We start from the raw sequence: 19636 nt of genomic DNA on the forward strand, positions 1-19636 counted from the left end.
TTGGTTTTCCTTTTCTTTGTTGAAGAGGGTCTGTGCAATCCTTCTGCCTAGTCCGCCATCTTGCCCCGCCTCCTTAATTATTAGTTTTGTTGACCAACTGATTGTATGCTATTAAACATCATTCTAGGGGATTAATTACCACCAGGTGGCAAGGGCCAGAAGGAAAGTGTGAGTGAGGTTGAGTGGAGTTGCAAGAGCCATGGAAAGAAGAGAAAAACATGGTCCTTCTATGCTAACCCTTAAATTTTTGTGCATCCAGTTATCTTGGGATATGTTCATTACATAAAACAATGTGGATTTGGCTCTCAACCGTAAAATTCTATGTCTTAGTTAATTTACCCAAATCCAAGTAGTTCTTGAGGGCAACTTAGTACTCTCATTTCTCAGAGAAGTCTACAGCAGTGAATAAAAAGACCATGACTTTACTCTGGGTGAAAGTTAGGAACAGGGAAGAGGATGGTAAAGGGATGACAATGAATAATAATCACTCCTGCACAGTGTTTTTAATTCTCAAGACACCTTAAGAGAGCTCATCACATTGGATCTTAGAAAAGCCCCATGGGCAGTCATGATAGGTATTGTTATTTTCTGATAAGGAAGCTGGGACTCAGAGATGTTTGTTGTTGTTGTCTGTACTTGAATCAGCTCCAACTCAGGGAAACCCCATGCACAACACAAGGAAACACTGCCCAGTCCTGTGCCATCCCCATGATTGGTTAGGGATCAGATTGTGTGATCCACATGGTTTTCAGTGGCTAATCACCAGGCTTTTCTTCATCGTCCACCTTAGTCTGGAAGCTCTACTGAAACCTATTCAACATCATAGCAACACATAAGCCTCCCATTACAAAGGCGTGGTGGCTGCACTTGATGTGTATTGGCTGCGTCTCAATTCTTGCATAAAAACCAAACCAAACCCACTGCTGTTGAGTCGTCTTGGACTCATAGCAACCCCTCTTTGGGTTTCTGAGGCAGTATCACTACATAAGTAGATTATTGCCCAATCTTTCTTCCCAGGTGTGGCTGGTGGGTTTGAACTGCCAGCCTTCTGGTTAGCAGTCAAATGCCTTAGGTACCACACCACTACTAAATCACCAATGCCTCATCAGAGACATTTACTGTATTTTTATGCAAATAACAGTTTGTTTGCTAATTGTTTCTTCCTCCCAGGATGTATTTTCATAAGTGTAGCTATATTTAATTCTTTATATATTGCTGTTAAAAAATTAGTATATTTACAAAAATATCTCCTGGGGGCAAGGAGTGGTTGGCAAACAAATGTGCTATTTGCGTAAAAAAATACAGGTAGACCCTTTTATTTTCTGTCTTTCAGTAGGAATGATGATTTAGTCTGTTTCTTTAGCTGAACTATAAGCAATCACAAGTCCCCTCAGTTTTATACACTGTTCCACCCCAGGACTTAATGTAAGTGCCCCACACAGGTATATATTGGATACTAGTCAAACAGCTAAAGTTAAAAATATGATTGAAGCTGAAGTCTTAAAACTGTATCTTTTATCTACCAGGATTGTCCTTGCCACATATATATTTACCCTAAGAGCTTAGCTTCCTAGAGCTGCCATAATGCAATACTACAAATTGGGTGGCTTGCTTTAAAGACAGAAATTTATTGTCTCGCAATTTTGGAGGCTAGAAGTCCAAATCAGAGCATCAGCTTTACAGGAGGGTCCTTTCTTGTCAGTAGCCCTGAGCATTCTTTGTAGGGGGTTCCTCAGATGGTCTCTTCCCCCTGAGTGTCTAAGTCTGTACTACTGTTTATAAGACATCACTCAGAAGGAATTTGTTTGGGACCCAACCTATTCCTGTATGACTTCATTAACATAATGAATGAGAACCCCTATTTCTTAAAAAAGGTCAAAAAGGGGTTAGGACTTCAACATATATTTTTTGTGTGTGTTTTTAACTTTTTGTTATAATTTCAGTGAAAGTTTACAGAGCAAATTGGTTTTCCATTCAACAATTCACACATTTTGTTTTGTGACATTGACTGCAGTCCCCACAGTGTAACATCATTCTTCCCACTTCCTCCCTGTGTTTCTTCTTTCCCTTTGTCCTTCTTTCTTATCCTTTCCTGTCTTCCGAGCTTTAACCCTGGGCAAAAGCTGCTCTTCTGATCTCCTGTGGCTGACTGTTCTAAGGAGTGCTTACCCCTCTACTGTTACTGTTCACTTCATAGGCCTGTCTATTGCTTGGCTGAAAGCTGAGCCAACGAGGTGAGTTCAGTTCCAGGCTTGAAGGGTGACTAAGGGCTACAGTCTCAGGGGTTCCATTAGTTTCTATCAGAGTAGTAAGACTGAACTTTTTCATGATTGAGTTTTTTTTCCCCACATTTTTCTCCCACTCTTATCCCTTTCAGCTCAATCAGTAGTAGTAGCCAGGCACCATCTAGTTCTTCTGTTCTCAAGGTTGAGGAGGCTAAGGTTCTCATGGTCCATGACTCTTTTGGACTAATTATTTCCATGAATCTTTGATTTTCTTCATTCTTTGACCCAGATGGGAAGAGACCAATAATTGCATCTTAGATAGCTACTCGCTAGCTTTTTTTTTCTCTTCTCTGCAGTTCATATATTTTTTGAGGGACACAATTCAATCCATAACAAGTCTAAATATTTTTCAGTATCATTTTACCATTCATCATTTTTTCATTTTCAGTCTCTCAAGAGTATTGCAGGATGCTATTTTTATTTACTTTCTTCTCTTGTTTTTACTCCTTTTGAACAGATGATGGGAATAGAATAGTCAGATTTCAGGTCTAGGACTGGATAAAAGGATGTTCAGATTCTGTTTTTTTCCTAAGATTGTTTATATTGTTATATAGAATACGGCTTTTTTTTTTTTTTTGGGGGGGGGGGAGTCTTTCAGGAGTGAATCACTGTTATTCTTTATTGATTATAATTTACCAAAATAGAAATATTTTACTTTCTGGTAGCTTAAAACTGCCAGCAACCCAGCACACAGATGCTTAGAAATGTTAGGCTCATGAAAGCCATTTGCCTTAGCTTTCTGACTAAATTTCCTACATGTCAATCCCATTCACACTGGTCGATCTACTCACTGTATGTGACCAACTCCACCAGGACGTAGAGGCACATTCAATGGCAAACCTGCAATTCCCTCAGGGAGAGTAACATTTAACTTATGAAATCACGTGATAGAACACTGCGGCCACACTGTAAATTACATGAATGTGACCCTTTCACCTATGGAGTTTCAATTTTATCTTGTATTTAACGTATTAACAAAGAAGCCACACTTACATATCATCGAAGACAAGCTTCTGCCTCTTGCAGTCCCTGTGACCATTGGAGACTGGAGACCATGGCTCTGTTTGTAGGCGTGACTTGTTGTGGAGGAGAACGTTTTCGGAATTGTTGTGTGCTGCTTTCTAAACAACAAATAACACACAAGTCTTTGAGAAATTGGGCAGCTGGTTGACAGTTCAGCTCATTAAATAGCTTTTGTTCTATGTTCTATATTATAATTGATGGTGCTTTTTTGCTTAAAGAAAGAAAAATAAGTGCATGTATTTTAGATCTCAAGCTAAGGGATTTCACACATTGTCCAATGTCATCCTCTCATAGTATCAGAAAAGGAAGTCATCTTATGCCTACTCTCACAAGTACAGAAACTGAAGCTTAGGGAGGTTAAGTAACTGTAACTTGTCCAGGTTCAAATAGCCACCATGGAGGGAGGCCAGGGATTAGGATTTGGTTTAGGATTAAGGTCCCTACTTTTTCCAGTCTGCTGGACCAGTGATTCTCCAAGTTCACAGGGCATCAGAATCACTCAAGGGACTTGTTAAAATACAGATTGCTGGGACCCTCTCTCAGAGTTGCTCGTCCAGTAGGTCTGGGGCAGGGCCTGAGAGTCTGCATTTCTAACAAATTCCTAGGTGCTACGGATACTGATGGTCCAGGAACCAAGTTTTCAGAAACACCGCATTATCCTCTCCCTCACAAAAGAGAGGTTGTCCAAGGCACAAATTAACTGGTTCTCATTAGCTATCTGGGAAGAATGTGAAAATCCAAAAGGAATTATTAGAAATTATTTAAAATGTATTGTTTTTAAAAGAACACTATTGATTTGTGGAAAAATTAAAAAATCATATTCCCTGGGGATATATGGTCCTTCTGCAAATATTTATAGAGCATCTATTGCATGCTAAACACATGGATCATCAAACAACTATATTTGATTATGAAATGCAAATTGATTCTCCAAACTCGCTAAAGTTCCATGTATACAAATGCTTTTTCACATATAGACTGATTTTATGTGTAATATTTTAAGGGTCAATAATATTGTTATAGATGACGAGGTAAACATTATGCTAAGCTTCCAAAATCTCCCAATTGTGTCTACTTGCTCTTGACAAAAGAACAAAATCAGGAACCTGGTCTCTATAGCCTGGCCCTTGTCTGTCTCTCAGGCATACCCTCTGTACTCTCTGAGCCTCTGCTTCTTGGGCCGGTTGTCAGTTCCCCCCCGAAGGACCTTTGCATGTGCTGCTTCCTTTTCCTGTAACATTCTGCACTCCTTACTTTACTGTTACTTGTTTTTCAGCCAGCCTATATTAAGAATCAGCAACCCACACAGCCTGTGACCTGAACCTGCCCATTTTTAGAAACAAAATTTTACTGGAAACTAGTCATGCTCACTTATTTATATATTCTATGGCTGCTTTCATGCTACAGTCACAGAGTTGAATAGTTGTGACAGAGACTGTGTGGCCCACATAGCCTAAAATATATATTATCTGGCCCTTTACAATAGCAGTTCTCAACCAGGGGCAATATGGCATTATCTAGAGACATTATGTGTAGATGGGGTTATGTACTCTAATGAGTAGAGACCAGGGATCCTATTAACCATCCAACAATGTGCCAGACAGTTCCCTACCACAAAGCATTATCTGCCAATAGTGTTGACAAAGCCTGCTTTACTGAAAGTTGGCCAAATTCTGTCGTAGATCAAGCCTCTTTACCCTGTCTTCTGTGCATTTCCTTTTTGGCCCCTGTGGCAGTTGTGAATTATGGATGTAAGCTTCATGTGAGCACAGAAAGAACCTGTTAGATCATCATAGCATCACTGGTGCTTAGTACATTGCCTCGCATAAACAGTTGCTCAATACACTCCATTTAGTGGAAGAAATGACTACATAAAATCTGTAATTGGTTTCTAATTCTCTGTATCATATATGCTTGTGATATAAGGATCTAGAGCAAAGAAAGTTTTTTTTTTTTTTTTTTTTCCTTTAAAAAAACTCCCAAATTTGCAATGGTTAGCTTTTCATTCTATGTTTTTCTAACATGGATTTCTTAGATTCCTTAAGGGTAGTATTTTTGTTTGCTAACTGTCAAGTTGGCCCCTGACTCATGGCTAAGAGGGTTACTTTCCTCACGATGTAATAGGCATTATGCACTTGCAGAATCTTCTATCAAATGTTACATCTTCAACTCATAGGATAGTGTGTTAAATATTGTCCCCACTCCTCGGAAGGAAGGTTGGGCAATCCTACTTCCGTAATGATACTGCCTCGGAAATCCAGAAACCCAAGGAGGGGTCGCTATGAGTCGGGTTTGACTCGACGGCACATAACAACAATTCCTGCTTTGCAGTCTTTCAGCATACTTCGGACTCCTCTCACTTACCTGTCTCACAAAGCCCTGCTGGTTCTGACAGTACAGTGATCTGGGGCAACAGCTCAGTTGTGGGGAGAGTTTGGAATGAAATAATATAGCCCAGAGGATGAGCAATGTAGGGTCACTAGCTGTTAGAGAAGAGGGTGGAAGTGGAGAGGAACTAACATGTAGTGTTAACTGCACAGGTGGTGGGTTCTTTAGATATTGTCTCATTGAAATCCTATGATCGCCATTTTACAGATATAGAAACAGACCCTGAGAGATTAAGAAACTGGCTCAAAGGTTACATGGTAGCTAAGGTGAGGATGATGTTGTTAGAGTGTGGGGACCACAAAGATGGGGAAATGGGAATGGACTTAGTTGAAAATTTCTACCAGCCCTCATATTTTCTAAGCCAATTTGAGGTTGGGTTATGCGACTATAGAAGAGTAAGGAGAATGAGTAGAACCCAGAACTGCTTTACTTACATTTTGTTTGTTGTATTCTGGAACCATTTGGCACCACTGTGAGAGGAATGGAAGAAGATAGCTGGGAATATAGGCAGTTGCCCCCTAGCTAGGCTACCATGGGGAGGTTAAACCACTTGCTGTTGAGTTGATTCTGACTCATTGGAGACCTCATGTGTAGAGCAGAACAGCTTCATAGGATTCTCAAGGCTATGACCTTTTGGAAGCAGATTCCTAGTCCTGTCTTCTGCAGTCCTGCTGGGTGGGTTCAGACAGTCAACTTTCAGGTTAGCAGTAGAATGCAAACCATCTGCACCACCTAAGGACCTGGTGGCTAAGATAGGAGGCCAGGCTGTAAACCCAAGTCTGCTGCCTTTCCACAGGAGCGTCGAGCGCCTCTGGGAATCACTCCTGAGATCCCAGGAAGAGGGAGCAGTTGTGTGAAGCTGCACTGTGGCCACAACTTGGGTCAACAAGGCAGAGGGGGAGCTCCAGGGATTTGGCATGGGGTTTCAAACTCAGATTTAATTCTGCAAGCAATCTTTTCAAATAAAAGGCTTGGTTGGTTCAAAACTCCCATTTCTGGGAGTTCAAAACTACCCAAAATACCCAATGTGATTGTGTTGGGTCCTTTTCAGGATGGGAAATAAAATCCTACAAAAAGGCCTCTGCTGAAAAGCAGAAGAGGCTTAAAAAGCCCCTTTCAGTTTTTTCTTCCTCAGGCCCCCTGTGGGGAGAGGTGGAGGGTGCTCTATTTTCTAGGTCTCCCCAGAAACAGCATTTAGGGACTCTTTGTGGGATTCCGAGCATATGTTTAAACTGTGCTAAGATACAGACAAGCAGCCTTGATGGTGCAAAGGTTAAGTATTCAATTGCTGGCTGAAAGGTTGGGGGTTAGAATCTACCCAGTGGCTCTGAGGGAAAAGACCTGATGATCTGCTTCTGTGAAGGTCACAGTCATGAAAACCCTACGGAGCAGTTGTACTTTGTCACGTGGGGGTTACTAAGAGTCGAAATTGACTTGAGGGCACTCAACAACAAGAAGCTAGAGGCAAATGGAGTGGGGGTGTGTGCCCAATGTCATTTTAGTTTTGACTGGGAAAGGAAGAACATAAACATACCGTGAGGTCTCCAGTATGAGACGGCAGCTGGTTCTCAGCCTTATGCTTTTTGTTGGAGGAGGTGGAAGTGAACAGACCAGTGCTGTTAGGTCTGCTGGACGAAGTTAAGTCCTCACTGGAGTATTTGTGTTTGGATGCATCGGAGAGGGGCGAGATGGGTGACCGGAGCATTTTTTCATTTTTATTTATTGGTATTGCCAAGCTGAAAAAGGAAATTACAGTAATGGAATGTCACACAATCAGCACAGGGAAAGGTAAATGTTTTATATATGACCCAAACTTCCCATTTAAAACCTGCTGGCAGATGAAGTTTACTGGGAATTTATACCAGGAAACAAGTTTATGGTATTAGGACCATAACAATCAATCAACAAATTTTGTTCATTGTTTCTTTTCCTATTAGGATGAAAGGTAATGCTAGCATCAGCACCAAAGTAAATGACTAAGAATAATCATACTTTCCTTGTCTGAATTTTCATCCAAAATTCATCCATTTTCCCAAAGTATAAGCAGCAAGTAATGAAAAAAATCACTTAACAATGATAAACAAGTTTTTCATTTCTAGAAAGAATTTTGCTAACATTTGTGCTTGTACTAATTATTATACAGAAACTAACAGGACCACAAATAACCTGCAAAGCATGAAACCAAATTTTAATTTGAGTTAACCTTGTTGAAATAAAAACAGAATAGAAAAACTGTCATTAGAAGCTATTTTTTTTTCATTACGTATCTTCAAAACTACCATATATACCTGAGGTGTAGTAAATTACTTAGTGTGGCTTTTCTAGCCATTGTTGTTGTTATTTGCCATCAAGTCGGCCCTGACTCATAGTGACCCCTCCTTGGGTTTCCAAGGCAGTGTCACTATGGAAGTAGATTGCCTCATCTTCCTTCTGAGGAGTGGCAAGTGGGTTTGAACTGCCAGCCTTCTGGTTAGCAGTCAAGTGCCTTAGGCACTATGCCACCAGAGCTCTTTGTAAACTCCATGGTGGAATTTGCTGTGAGAAACTGAGTAGCTCCTGATTGTTAAAGTTATCCACCTGGGGTATTTCTGTTGGGTGCATCACAAAGTAACTTTCTGGGAAGTTCTGTCTCTCTCAGGTGTATAGAATTCTGATGTTGGGATTGGTTAGTGGCCACTCTGCCAGGCTCAAAAGGAGCCCTTCTAGAGGCAGAAGGAGGCTCTCTGACTGCTGGCTGAGAAAGACGTGCTGCTGAGAGAAACATGCTCCTGAGAGATATGCACTGCTGAGAAAGAGACACTGAGAGACATGTGTTGCTGAGTGAGACTTAGCGTTTTTCCTGAACTTGAATTGTAGCCTGGCGCTTCCCTAATAAACCCCATAATCTGTGAATTTTATGTGGCCACTGCAGCAAATTAGTGAACCCAGCAGAGAGGTGGTGGGTGCTGCAGGAGGAATGGTTGGTGTCAAGGGTTTTGAAAGGGCTGGAGGGAAGCAGCATGTCTACCCTCTCAGGAATAGGCCTTGGGCTATTGATGGTGATTCTGTCTTCTTCTTGTGGGGTTAGAGGTGGTCAGAAGATGTGGCCTCCCTGCCTCTTTGACAAAACCTGAATATAATGCTCCCAAAAAGTAACCATGAAAAAAGAGGGAGGTACTTACATTTGAGACTTTACAATGTAGATCTTATTGCTGGGTTCCTCTATTACTTTATTTTGGAAAACAGTAGTATTGTTTGGGGAAGACACATTAGTCTGAAATAAACTCAATCACTGCTAATTTAGGATGTTTACAGAGGTCACCTGATAAGAGTCAGTAAGAAAGGTACAGCCATTTAACAAAGATTTACTCATTCCTAGGGTTATGACCTCTTAATTGCACGTGTTGGCTATCATTGCAAACAAGCCATTAAAAGCCACTTCAAAGAGCAATTTTCTTAGTTGGTGGTCACAGTGTAGAAATCACAAACACAGGTCTTGAGAACAAATGATAACATCAAGGTTCTTAATGTTACTCAAATACATACACAAGGGAATACACAGGTCTTGAGAACAAATGATAACACCAAGGTTCTTAATGTTATTCAAATACATACACAAGGGAATTGAATTTCTCGTGATAGATTTCTGGCTCAAAAAGCACTGTGTGTCTAACAACTTAGAAAGAAGTGAGATGTGTTCTGGAAAATGGCTTCGGGCTAGTCAGAAAATGGCTTAGCTAATGATGATGAAGATGCTGAAGATGGATATGAAGTTTGAATACAATTTCCTCTTAAAATGTGAGTGAAAAAAGTAGTTTTCTAAATTTGTATTGTTTCACATACCACATGAGTTTAAATGTACGTATAAAATTAAACTATTAAATACTGCAGCAGGCACATGGGAGTCCCTGGGTGGCACAAATGGTTAAGCACTGAACTACTAACCAAAAGGTGGGCAGTTTGAACCCACCCAGAGGTGCTTCAGAAGAAAGGTCTGGTGATTTCCTTCCAAAAGGTTACAGCCTTGAAAACCCCATGGCATGCAGTTCTACTCTTCACACATGGGTTTGCCATGAGTTGGAATCACGGCCAATCAATGGCAACTGGTTTTTTTTGGTTAGTAGGCATGATTAGCCTTTCTTCATTATTGCAAGTTTACATATTCAAGTTGACCAAAGAACTTTATTTGGATCTTCTCTTTGGGATGGGATTGGGATAGCCTTATCAGGCCGGTAAAACTTATCCAGTAGTAGTCACTAATCACAATTGAAGATAAGACACAGCCTACCTTTCCTAGGAAGAACTCAAAGCACATTCCCATGCACTGTGTCATTACCTAAATTACATTAAAAAAAAAATCAGGGCTATGGGGTGCTGCTAGCATAGTGCCTAAGGCACTTGACTGCTAACCAGAAGGCTGGCGGTTCAAACCTACCAGCCACTCCTCGGAAGAAAGGCTGGGCAATCCTACTTCTGTAGTGATACTGCCTTGGAAACCCAAGGAGGGGTTGCTATGAGTCAGGGCCGACTCAATGGCACATAACAACAACAACAACATGGGGTGCTGCTAGGCAAAGGGGCTACAAGCAGGAGTTTTTAACCTGGGGCCTGTGAACTTGGGTGGAAAAAAGTTCTATCTAAACTCTAACTGAAATTGAATTTAGGAATGAAGGCAAGAAACCAGAGTAATGGTTTAGTAGTTTAGTAGTAATAATATTAGTATTACCTGTGATTGTGTCACCAGGAGAAATCAGAGAAATATTCCTATTACCGTTGTTGCTGACATCTCGAACTATTGCTTACATTCATCAGTACTTGGACATTTCTGTAGTTATTAGATCTGCTAGAAATATTGTTTAAGGGGCCCTGGTGGTGCATGGGTTAAGTGCTCAGCTGCTAATGTAACAGCTAGCAGTTTGAACCCACCCAGTGGCTCTGCTGGAGAAAGACCTGGAGATCTGCATCTGTAAAGATAACAGTCTGGGAAACTCTATGGGGCAGTTCTAGTCTGTCACATAAACTCACTATGGGTTGGAATCCACTCAACGGCACCTAACAACAGAAATATTGTTTAATGCATTAACTAAGAAGCACATATACAACTACATGACACATTTAAAAAATCTTTGGGGACCACATGCATCTGCTGTGCACACAGGGACTTAGGGACTGGATCGTACGCATGTCCAGCTTTCCTCCTGCTCGGGCCTTCCCGAGTCCTTGCCCTCCTTCACAAGGTGATTCCTGGCACTATAGTGGGCCTGTGTGCCCTTGCTCTCCAATTTCCTCTCCGAGTTTTAGTACTGCTCTACATCTTTTCCTAACCTTTCCGTTTACATTTTTATGTATTGTGCTGCCCATTAATCTCCCCTTAAAAATACTTATGTATACAGTCAGGGAGACTGAGGAGTGTCTTCACAGAGGAAAAGTGGTTTCCAGGCTGTGGTATTTCTAGATGGAAAGAACTTCGATGACTGATGAGAAGCTCCTAGCTTATAATAAATATCTGGGACCTTGCCTTGCTAGAAAGCTATTTATCACAGAGGGGATTTGGTCCCACGTGAGTCCATTCGAACCCCTGTAGGGGAAGGGTGAGAGGACCTTGCTGTGTGGCAGTTTAACCTTGAAGGCACAGATCCCATGTGACACCACAATTTCAGTCTTATATGCATGAGCTCTGGATGGTACACCATATGGGTGTTCCTCTCCAAGTTCGTATTTCTTAATTTGTGTAATAAGCTTAGTGTCATGAGTTTTTTTATTGTTGTTATTATTAGATGGTAGAGTCGGCCTTGGACTCACGGTGACCCGAGCACAATGGGACAAAATGCTTTCTGGGCCTGTGCCATCCCCCAGATTGGCTGTGGCCTGGCCGACTGTGATCACAGGGCTTTCCCTGGCTGATTTTTGGAAGCAGAGTGCTAGGCCTTTTTTCCTAGTCTGCCTTAGTCTGGAAGCTCTGCTGAAACCTGCAAGCCTCCACTGGCCACTGGCAGACAGGTGGTGGCTGCACGTGGGTGCACTGGGCAAGAACTGAAGCTGGGGAAGGTGAGAATTCTACCACTTAACCAGCAGGACCAATGTCCACCTTATGAGTTTAGCTACTACTGGTAAAATAAGGGTTTGAAATTCTGGTTAATAAGTTTTCAGGGGGAAGGGTGTGTTCTTGGGGAGTGCAAAACTATGTGTTTAAAATAATGCTTTCTGGGTAAAACAAAAGGGAAAAAGGAATCACATACCAATGTGGAGCTGTGGTGTGAGGTGCACTTCTAGCCATAATTATAACTGTTAGATTAAACCGAAGGAAGCAAGTCTGGAGATCCAGATTGAGACCACTCATTAAAAATCTGACTGTCCTCCTGTATAACAGAAGACGCTCAGATCCAGGTATGCTTCCAGCTTAGTTCCACTTTCGAGGGGACCACATACCTGCTGATGCTCATGCTGCAGTGGTTTGCAGACACAGTATTATTGGCTGAAGTGGTCAGTCGGGATGAGCTGTCCTTCTCTACCTGGGCCTTCTTGCTCTCTCTGTAGTCATCTTCATTTTCACACTGTATCCAGATAAGAGAAAACCAATCAGCTTCGGCTTTCAAGGGGCCATAACAAGCTCAGGGTTACTGACTTCCCCAGAGAAGGGCCCTCTCAGAAGACTCGCTCATCAGCTTCTTCTGAGAAGGCAATGTGATCACATCACTCCTGCCCCAGTTCCTGGTCAGCTCCTGGGTGAACAAGGCTATGTTCTGTCAGTTTGACTATTGACAGTTTACTGAGAGGGAAGTCCAACTTCATGATCAAAATTCTAGAGGAAACATTTTGAACTATGGAAAATACTCTGCCATCAACAGGCCTAGGGCTTAACACTCCAAAGGAAATTGGATTTTTGAATTCATGCTGTAGCTTCAGCATCACTCATTCTGGCATTTCCTGGTATTAGAATATGATATAACAACTTCATGTTCTCTGGGTTTAATGGGTTAAGGGCAGTGACAAGCTGGGTTTTTCTTATGAAATTCATACCTTTTATGAATTTCAAGCAGAGGTTGTTACATGCTAGTGCCTTAAATTTAATTAACTATTTCATGACATCTTAGAATCCTTACAGTACTTGTTAGTAAAACTATACTATGGATTCTTGTTTAGAAGATGATGTTTAATATGTGTCACCAGACTTTGTCTCACCTACTTTGGTCATGTTGTCAGAAGGGACCATTCCCTGGAGAAGGATATCATGCTTGGTAAAGTGGAGGGTCAAGGAAAAAGTGGAAGGCCCTCAAGAAGATGGCATGACACAGTGGCTGCAGTGATGGGCTCAGGTATAGCAGGGATTGTGAGGCTGGCACAGGACCAGGCAGTGTTTCATTCTGTTGTACATAGGGTCACTATGAGTTGGAGCTGACTTGACAACACCTAACAACAACAACATGTGTTAGAGTGCAGTGCAAATGCATGTAACAAACTTCCATTCTCTGTGAGACAGCAGGACCATGGCAACAACATAGGCAAGCTCTCTGAGGCCTTTTCTAGGAGACAAGCTCAGTATCCAAGATAGAAAGACTATGACCTTCTCTCCCTAGCTGGGACTGTGTAACCACAGTCTCTGTCACAGGGGTCCTTGATGCTCACACTGAAAGAATGCTCTGGTGGAGGGCCCACACCAAAGCTCCGAGTCCCCAGTCCCTGGCTCAGTGGGGCAGGGCTCAGCACCACTGGCAGTCAGGCCTACCCATATCTTGCCCAGTACTGGGGCCTTGGTGCTGCAAGATGCTGAGTAAAGAGTGCTACAAAAATGTTCATTCACTTCTCATGTGCCTGTGTTTACTGATGAGTCATTAGATTTTATGAGTAGAGCTGGGTAATAGGCTTAGAAAAAATGAAGTTGCATAAATTAGAATGACAAAAGCCATGAATAAAAATTTCAAGACACAGAGTATTATGGGATATCTCTCTCAATATATCATTATATGTCTATATGTATTTCCAATTTACATGTGTATCAAGTTCTATCTTTGTATATACTCTTTATATATATGCATATATATTTCCATCAGCCTGTCCATTTATCCATCAATTCCATAGGTAATATCTCCACTCATCTCCAGGTGACTGACTAATTCATTCAACAAAAATTAATTGAGTACTTACTAAGTACAAGGTAATGTATTAGATTCTGGGGAAAATTAAAAAATCTGACAAAATCTAATTCTGGTATTTTTGATTTAAGGAATTCAAAATCATATAAACAATTATAGCATGAAAAGAGTGAAACACAGAATACTGTGAAGATACAGAGGCAGGAGCTACAAATTCTGATAAGAACTGTACATGGCTTCCAAAAACACCTGCCATGTTTCTACAGCTTTCCCATCTGCAAGCAACATCTCGTGATGGGTATGAATTTCTGATCAGGGGCCACCAAACCTCTGGGTGCAGCACACAAATGGCTGGCCATGCTGGGTGGGCAAGGGAGGAAGCAGACCCTGGCTAAGTCATCAACAAACATTTACTGAGTGCCTACTTTGTGCCAGGCACCCTTCTAGGCACTAGAAATATATTAGTTAACAAAAAGACATCAATTCCTACTCTTAAGCGGCTTATATCCCTGTGGTCCATTTTCCTAACTGACCCCTCCCCCTCAACATTGGTGTTGCAGAGAATCTTAAATGTTGCTGTAGTGTCCTGAGGGATTTGAAACACGGATCTTTCAGTTAGCAGCTGAGTGCTTAACTGCTGTGCCACCAGGGCTCCTTTGTAGTGTCCTAATGTGTCTTAATCTGGTAGTGAGTCCCAGAAATGGAGACTTGATGTAGACTTGTTGCCAGGTCTCCCCTCCTGCCAGTTATTAGACTCAATGCCTTGTCATGTGGGCAAATGGGGTATCCCTCTAAATGCCACCTTGAAGTGCATTTTACTCCTTTCTTCACACTCACTTGCTACAATTAATAAGTATTTATGGCAAGGCCTGCAGTCTTCCTTCATGGTGAAGACATTTAGAAGAGACCACTTTCAGGGAGTGAGGCAGTGTGCTCTCCTCCCCCTTCCGGTTTTAAAATCCCCTTTCCTCCCATCAGGATGCCCTTGCTTTGATCTGATTCTCTAACACTGACCTATGGCCCTAGTGGTTTTAAAATCACAGGGCTCTGTGGGGGTTGCTGGCAATGCTAAGAGATTAAGGAGGTTCTGTGGACTGTAGTGGGCAGAGATGGCTGCATCTCCTACCCATTAAACATTTCTACATACTTGGAAAACAGACCCTGAAAAATGACACAGGACTCAGTTCCCCAAAGGGTGTGACTGGAATCTGAGATAGATTACAAAGGAAGTTTACAGCATGTCCTGATGTGGGAGGGAGGACAGAGAGCGCATCTGCCTCAGCAGATGTTTGGCCACCAAAAAGTAATGAGGACAAGGCGCCTAGAAGGAAACAATAGGGAAGAGAGGTGGGGAAAAGTGAGCTAACATGTATTACTGAATTACGTGTCTGAATACATTGTCCAAACCTGAAAAAATGTCACCCTTTAAAGATGAAGAGACTTAAGTTCAGAGAAGGTAAGTAGCTTGATGAAGGCCAGGGCTGACCATATAATTTGTAGGGTCCGGCATACAGTAAAAATGTAGGGTCCCTTGTTCAAAAAGTAGGAAAAGAATGATGTTATAAAGTACTAACCATTTCCCTTTCTTTTGGAGTTTCTCTCTCGACTTGGCATGGGGCTTTTCATTTGCTATTTAATATGGTTCTCCCAGGGCATCCGGATAATTGTAGGGTGAGGGTAGATGCTCTCAAGCACTTGGACTTGGCCCATGCACATGGCCCAACAGTTGCCAGGTCTCCCCTTCTGCCAGTTATTAGACTCAATCCTCTGCCCTAGCAGGAGCAGGTGGGGAAGTCCAGTCAGGCATCTCCCCTTCTCATAGCCCAACTCCTGCTGAACAGATAACCCCCAAGTAATTGCAAACTCCATGCCCAGATGCCTTAGTACCTGGATGGGTGCCGGATCAGACACTGATCCTGACCATCCCTGTGCTTACATGTAGGCCCCTGCTGGGGATAGAAAGTGCCATTGGTTGCTGGGTGGAGAGGGGGAGGGCAAGGCTGAGTGAGGGCCTGGGATTCAGGGGCAGAAGAGAGGGTGGCAAAGAGACAGCCTGTCCCACCAAATTGGAGGAATGGAGGGCACATATGAGTTAAAACTTTAATCCCTCTTCCCATGCTCCACTGTGATATCAGATTTCACTTACAAAACATAAGTTAAAAGATGAGAGCATTAAGATTGCATCCATGTGCATTAAACTCTAAGTGTTTCGCCCTCTGAGCACAGGGACCTGTGCGACTGCACTGGCTGCACAGGGCCCATGAAACTGGCCCTACATGGTAAAATTGGGATTCAAGGTCAGGTCAATCTGGTATCAAACTCCACATACTTTATACTATATGAAAGTAGTCTGAGGAGCAATGGGGAATTCAGCCATTGGGAACTAATAGAGGTTAACAGTCAATGGTAACAGAAAATACCCCGGAGCACCCTTATAAAATTGTCTTTGCATACATACAAAGAGGAAAGGCCAACACCTGCCTTTTGAAACTATTTAATTCCATGAACTTTCTTGCAAGGGGTTCAGATTCTATTCTGTAGGGATATATATAAGTTATTTTGTGAAGAAATACATTCCTCGGTATTTTAGAATAACTTTCTCTAGAGACAGTACCCTGTAGTTGTCTTCAGGTCACTAAGATGTCTGTCATAGCAAGGAGACTATATCTTGTCTCTCTGTACACATTTTCAAAATGAGGAATATATTAATCTTGGCCCAGAAAAGGCAATAAACCTTATTCTTCAATTCTTCTCTCACTCAAGGATTTGAAACAGCTGTAAAACTTACATGTCGAGTCCAGCATTTCTCTGGACAGACCAGACTGCCCTTTAAAAACTGTGAAGTACTACACATAACTCAGGTTGAATTATTATTGAGAGACTCTGGGGCCAGACAGCCTGGGCTCATTCCTGGCTCTGTCTTTTATGATATGCATGACCTTGGATAAGTCACTTTATCTTCTCTAAGCCTCAGTTTCCTCACCTGTAAACTGAGTGTGATGATAATATTTGCCTTACTTAACACAGACAAAATGCTTAGGACAGTATCCTGAATGGAGAAATACTTGTGTTAACTGTTGTTGCTAACGACTTTGTCCTAAATTTGGAGCTATCTATGACTAATGTTTGGTTTGCTACTTATTGTGTTTTCACTGTGATCGAAATTACTTGTGAAGATATAGTAACAGGAGGGGATAAAATTCCTCGAAATTGGCTTTAATGTATGATCAAGTTATGCTTCTGCTCAAAAACCTTCAAAAATTGGCTGAGCAGTCAGGATCTGCTTCCAGACCCATCTCCAGCTCTCCCTGTACTTGTGCTGCCCTTCTTACTCCCACATATCTGCTCACTGAGGTGTAACTTCATCCCTGACACTTCACTTGTTCAAGTGCTCTTCCTTAAGTGGCCTGTTCCCAGGCCCTTTCAATGCAAAGCCCTCCCTGATCATCATTATTGAATGCTACAGGCTGAGGTTACCCTCACAGTGCCCTGTCTACCCACTGCCTGGGGTCAGGGGCTTTTGTATTCATATTTTACCCCAGTCACATGCCTCCTTGAGGCTGTTGACTTCTTAGGTCTATGAGAGATCCTTATAATCGATGTCACCCCATCTGTCCCAGAAAAGAATGGGGTGCATTATGTCTTTAGCTTTTTTTCATATGCCTATCATCCAGTTCGTATCTGCACGTACTCAGTAAATACTTTTTGTACGACTATTTAAATGTAACAGAACAGGGCTTAACTATCTACAGTTATAAAACGGGAATAATAATAGTACTTACCTTATCGAGCGGTTCTAAGGATTTAATTGAGTTAACACATATAAAGTATAGAACAGTATTTGTCATATATTCAGTATTTTCTGAGTGTTGCAGTTCCTGGATGGTGAAACAGTTAACAACACTTGGCTGCTAACTGAAAGATTGGAGGTGCAAGTCCACCAAGAGGTACCGTGGAAGAAAGTCCTGCCAATCTACTTCTGCAAGAAATCTGCCACTGAAAACCCTATGGAGTTCTACTCTGACACACGTGGTTGACATATGTCCAGCTGATTCCATGGCAGCATTCATAAAACTCCTGCTGCCATGTGTAGTACAGAACCAGGAGCCTACTTGTGTTCTACTACTTTGTCCACATATTAAAGGTAAGTCCTTCTTTCCCTCCACACCCTCAGCCCCAGGCTTACCTTGCGTTTCCTCTTGGATTTTGGCAAAGTCTTTTCAGGGGGTGCATCTGACAAGAGGCTCAGTGGCGCGCTCTCTGCATCCTTGGCTGCAGAAGTGCTCAAGGCCACGGGCTCCTGGGGCAGGTGTTCTGGGATCCTGGACAGGAGGGTCAGGTCAATTTTGACCCAAAGGGACCTGACCTCATCACTGTCCTTCAGGGGGGAGAGAAGTTCATTCCGGCCAAAGGGGACCAGTGTGTAGAACTGCTCCTCCAGCTCCTTGGCAATGTCACTGGTGGTCCTGGCGTTGATGGAGCCAACAGGGGCCCGGGGCCCACTCCCACTGCTAATGCTGTTCGCAGCCTCCTTCAGCCTCTGGTCACTCCCAGAGGACAAGGAGGAGGGGGCTGTAGCCTGTGGTTTGGATGGAGGGTATTCCTCTTGCTCCGACTCCAGGTCAGAGTCCGAGGAGGATGATGAAGATGACGACTCTGTCTCAATGAACTCCTTGGATTTAGGGACAATCCTGCTCAGCCCCCGTGTGCGGCGCTTCTCGCAGGTCACTGAAGAGCGGAGCTCCTTCCTGTGGCCTGTTCTGCTGTTGCCACAGGGCCTGGTTTTAGTGGGCTCTGAGGGGACCACCACACTTGCCCCCAGAGTGTCCCCGGCTGTGGGCTCCTCAGGCCGGTGGCAGTTGGTACTGTCATTGGCCGAGGACCTCTCGGTGCGCCGGGTCGGCTTCTTGCCTGCTGATCTCCGGGCTGGCGCAGGTGCACTCTCTGTGGGCACACTGGGCACCGCAGGTGGTGGGGCTGTTGTGGTCACGGCCACAGACACTGCCGCGGGTGGGGATTTCTGCTTCACTCCTTTACTCCCTGGGGCCTTGTTCGCTGTCCTGGGCCTCTGTTCCTCCTTGCATGTGCTCTTGATTTCCTTTTCTCTCAGGCTGGTTTGGCATATATCAGGGAGTTTTCCACACTCCTGCACTTCGTCTTTCACTGGGGTGTAGTACTGGTTGCTCTCTGGTCCATGGCTTTCATTTTGGATCAGAATAGGAGGCTTGTGGGGATTAACTTTGTTTAGCCATTTATCCAACTGCCACTTGTTAGAGGACGCCGGTTCAGCCTAAAAGCAGAAAACCAGCAACAAACAAAACATCTTTTAAAGAATCACTTAAAAGGGTCCTTTTCCCCCCCCCAAATCTTGACTTATTCTTCTAGGTGTATGCACAGAAAACTAAAGGGCTTGAAGCAAAAGAAACGTGGAAGCAACAGGCATGTATCACAGCTCTCCGCCTGCACACAAAGAGGCAGGATGGTACTACCCTTACTGGCTGACTGCATTGTTCAGTGGCAGAGTGTTAGTTTCAAGTCAATTTGGAAAAATAAGTGAGATAGCACTTTGCTGCCTTACAACTCTTTTTGAGCACTCTGAAGTTGTATACAATGCATATATTTAAAAATAATTAAACATAGATACATAAACTTGAGCTTCTGTGAAGCTTAATGAGAGATTACTTTGGTAGCCTTGGTGATGCAGTGGTTAAGCCTTCAGCTGCTAACCTGAAGGCCAGAGGTTCGAACCCACCATCTGCTTGGTGGGAGAAAGATGAGGCAGTCTGCTTCTGTAAGATTATAGCCCTTGGGAACCCTGTGGGGTAGTTCTACTCTGTCCTATAGGGTCACTGTGAGTCAGAATTGATT

General features: G+C 42.9%; 1 protein-coding gene across 1 annotated transcript in view; it reads right to left on the reverse strand.

Moving 5' to 3' along the window:
• Positions 1 to 19636, reverse strand: part of AFF3 (AF4/FMR2 family member 3) — a 684153-nt gene that overhangs the window by 43427 nt on the left and 621090 nt on the right. The window contains exons 12-15 of the mRNA XM_007959474.2: positions 17955 to 19058; positions 12105 to 12229; positions 7231 to 7432; positions 3279 to 3406 (exon numbers count right to left, since the gene is read on the reverse strand). Coding sequence (XP_007957665.2) covers positions 3279 to 3406; positions 7231 to 7432; positions 12105 to 12229; positions 17955 to 19058 — 1559 coding nt within the window. The remainder of the gene's footprint in view (positions 1 to 3278; positions 3407 to 7230; positions 7433 to 12104; positions 12230 to 17954; positions 19059 to 19636) is intronic.

Source organism: Orycteropus afer, unplaced genomic scaffold (assembly GCF_000298275.1).
Source record: "Orycteropus afer afer isolate SDZICR_OR568_19922 unplaced genomic scaffold, OryAfe1.0 scaffold00017, whole genome shotgun sequence".
NCBI classification, from domain to species: domain Eukaryota; kingdom Metazoa; phylum Chordata; class Mammalia; order Tubulidentata; family Orycteropodidae; genus Orycteropus; species Orycteropus afer.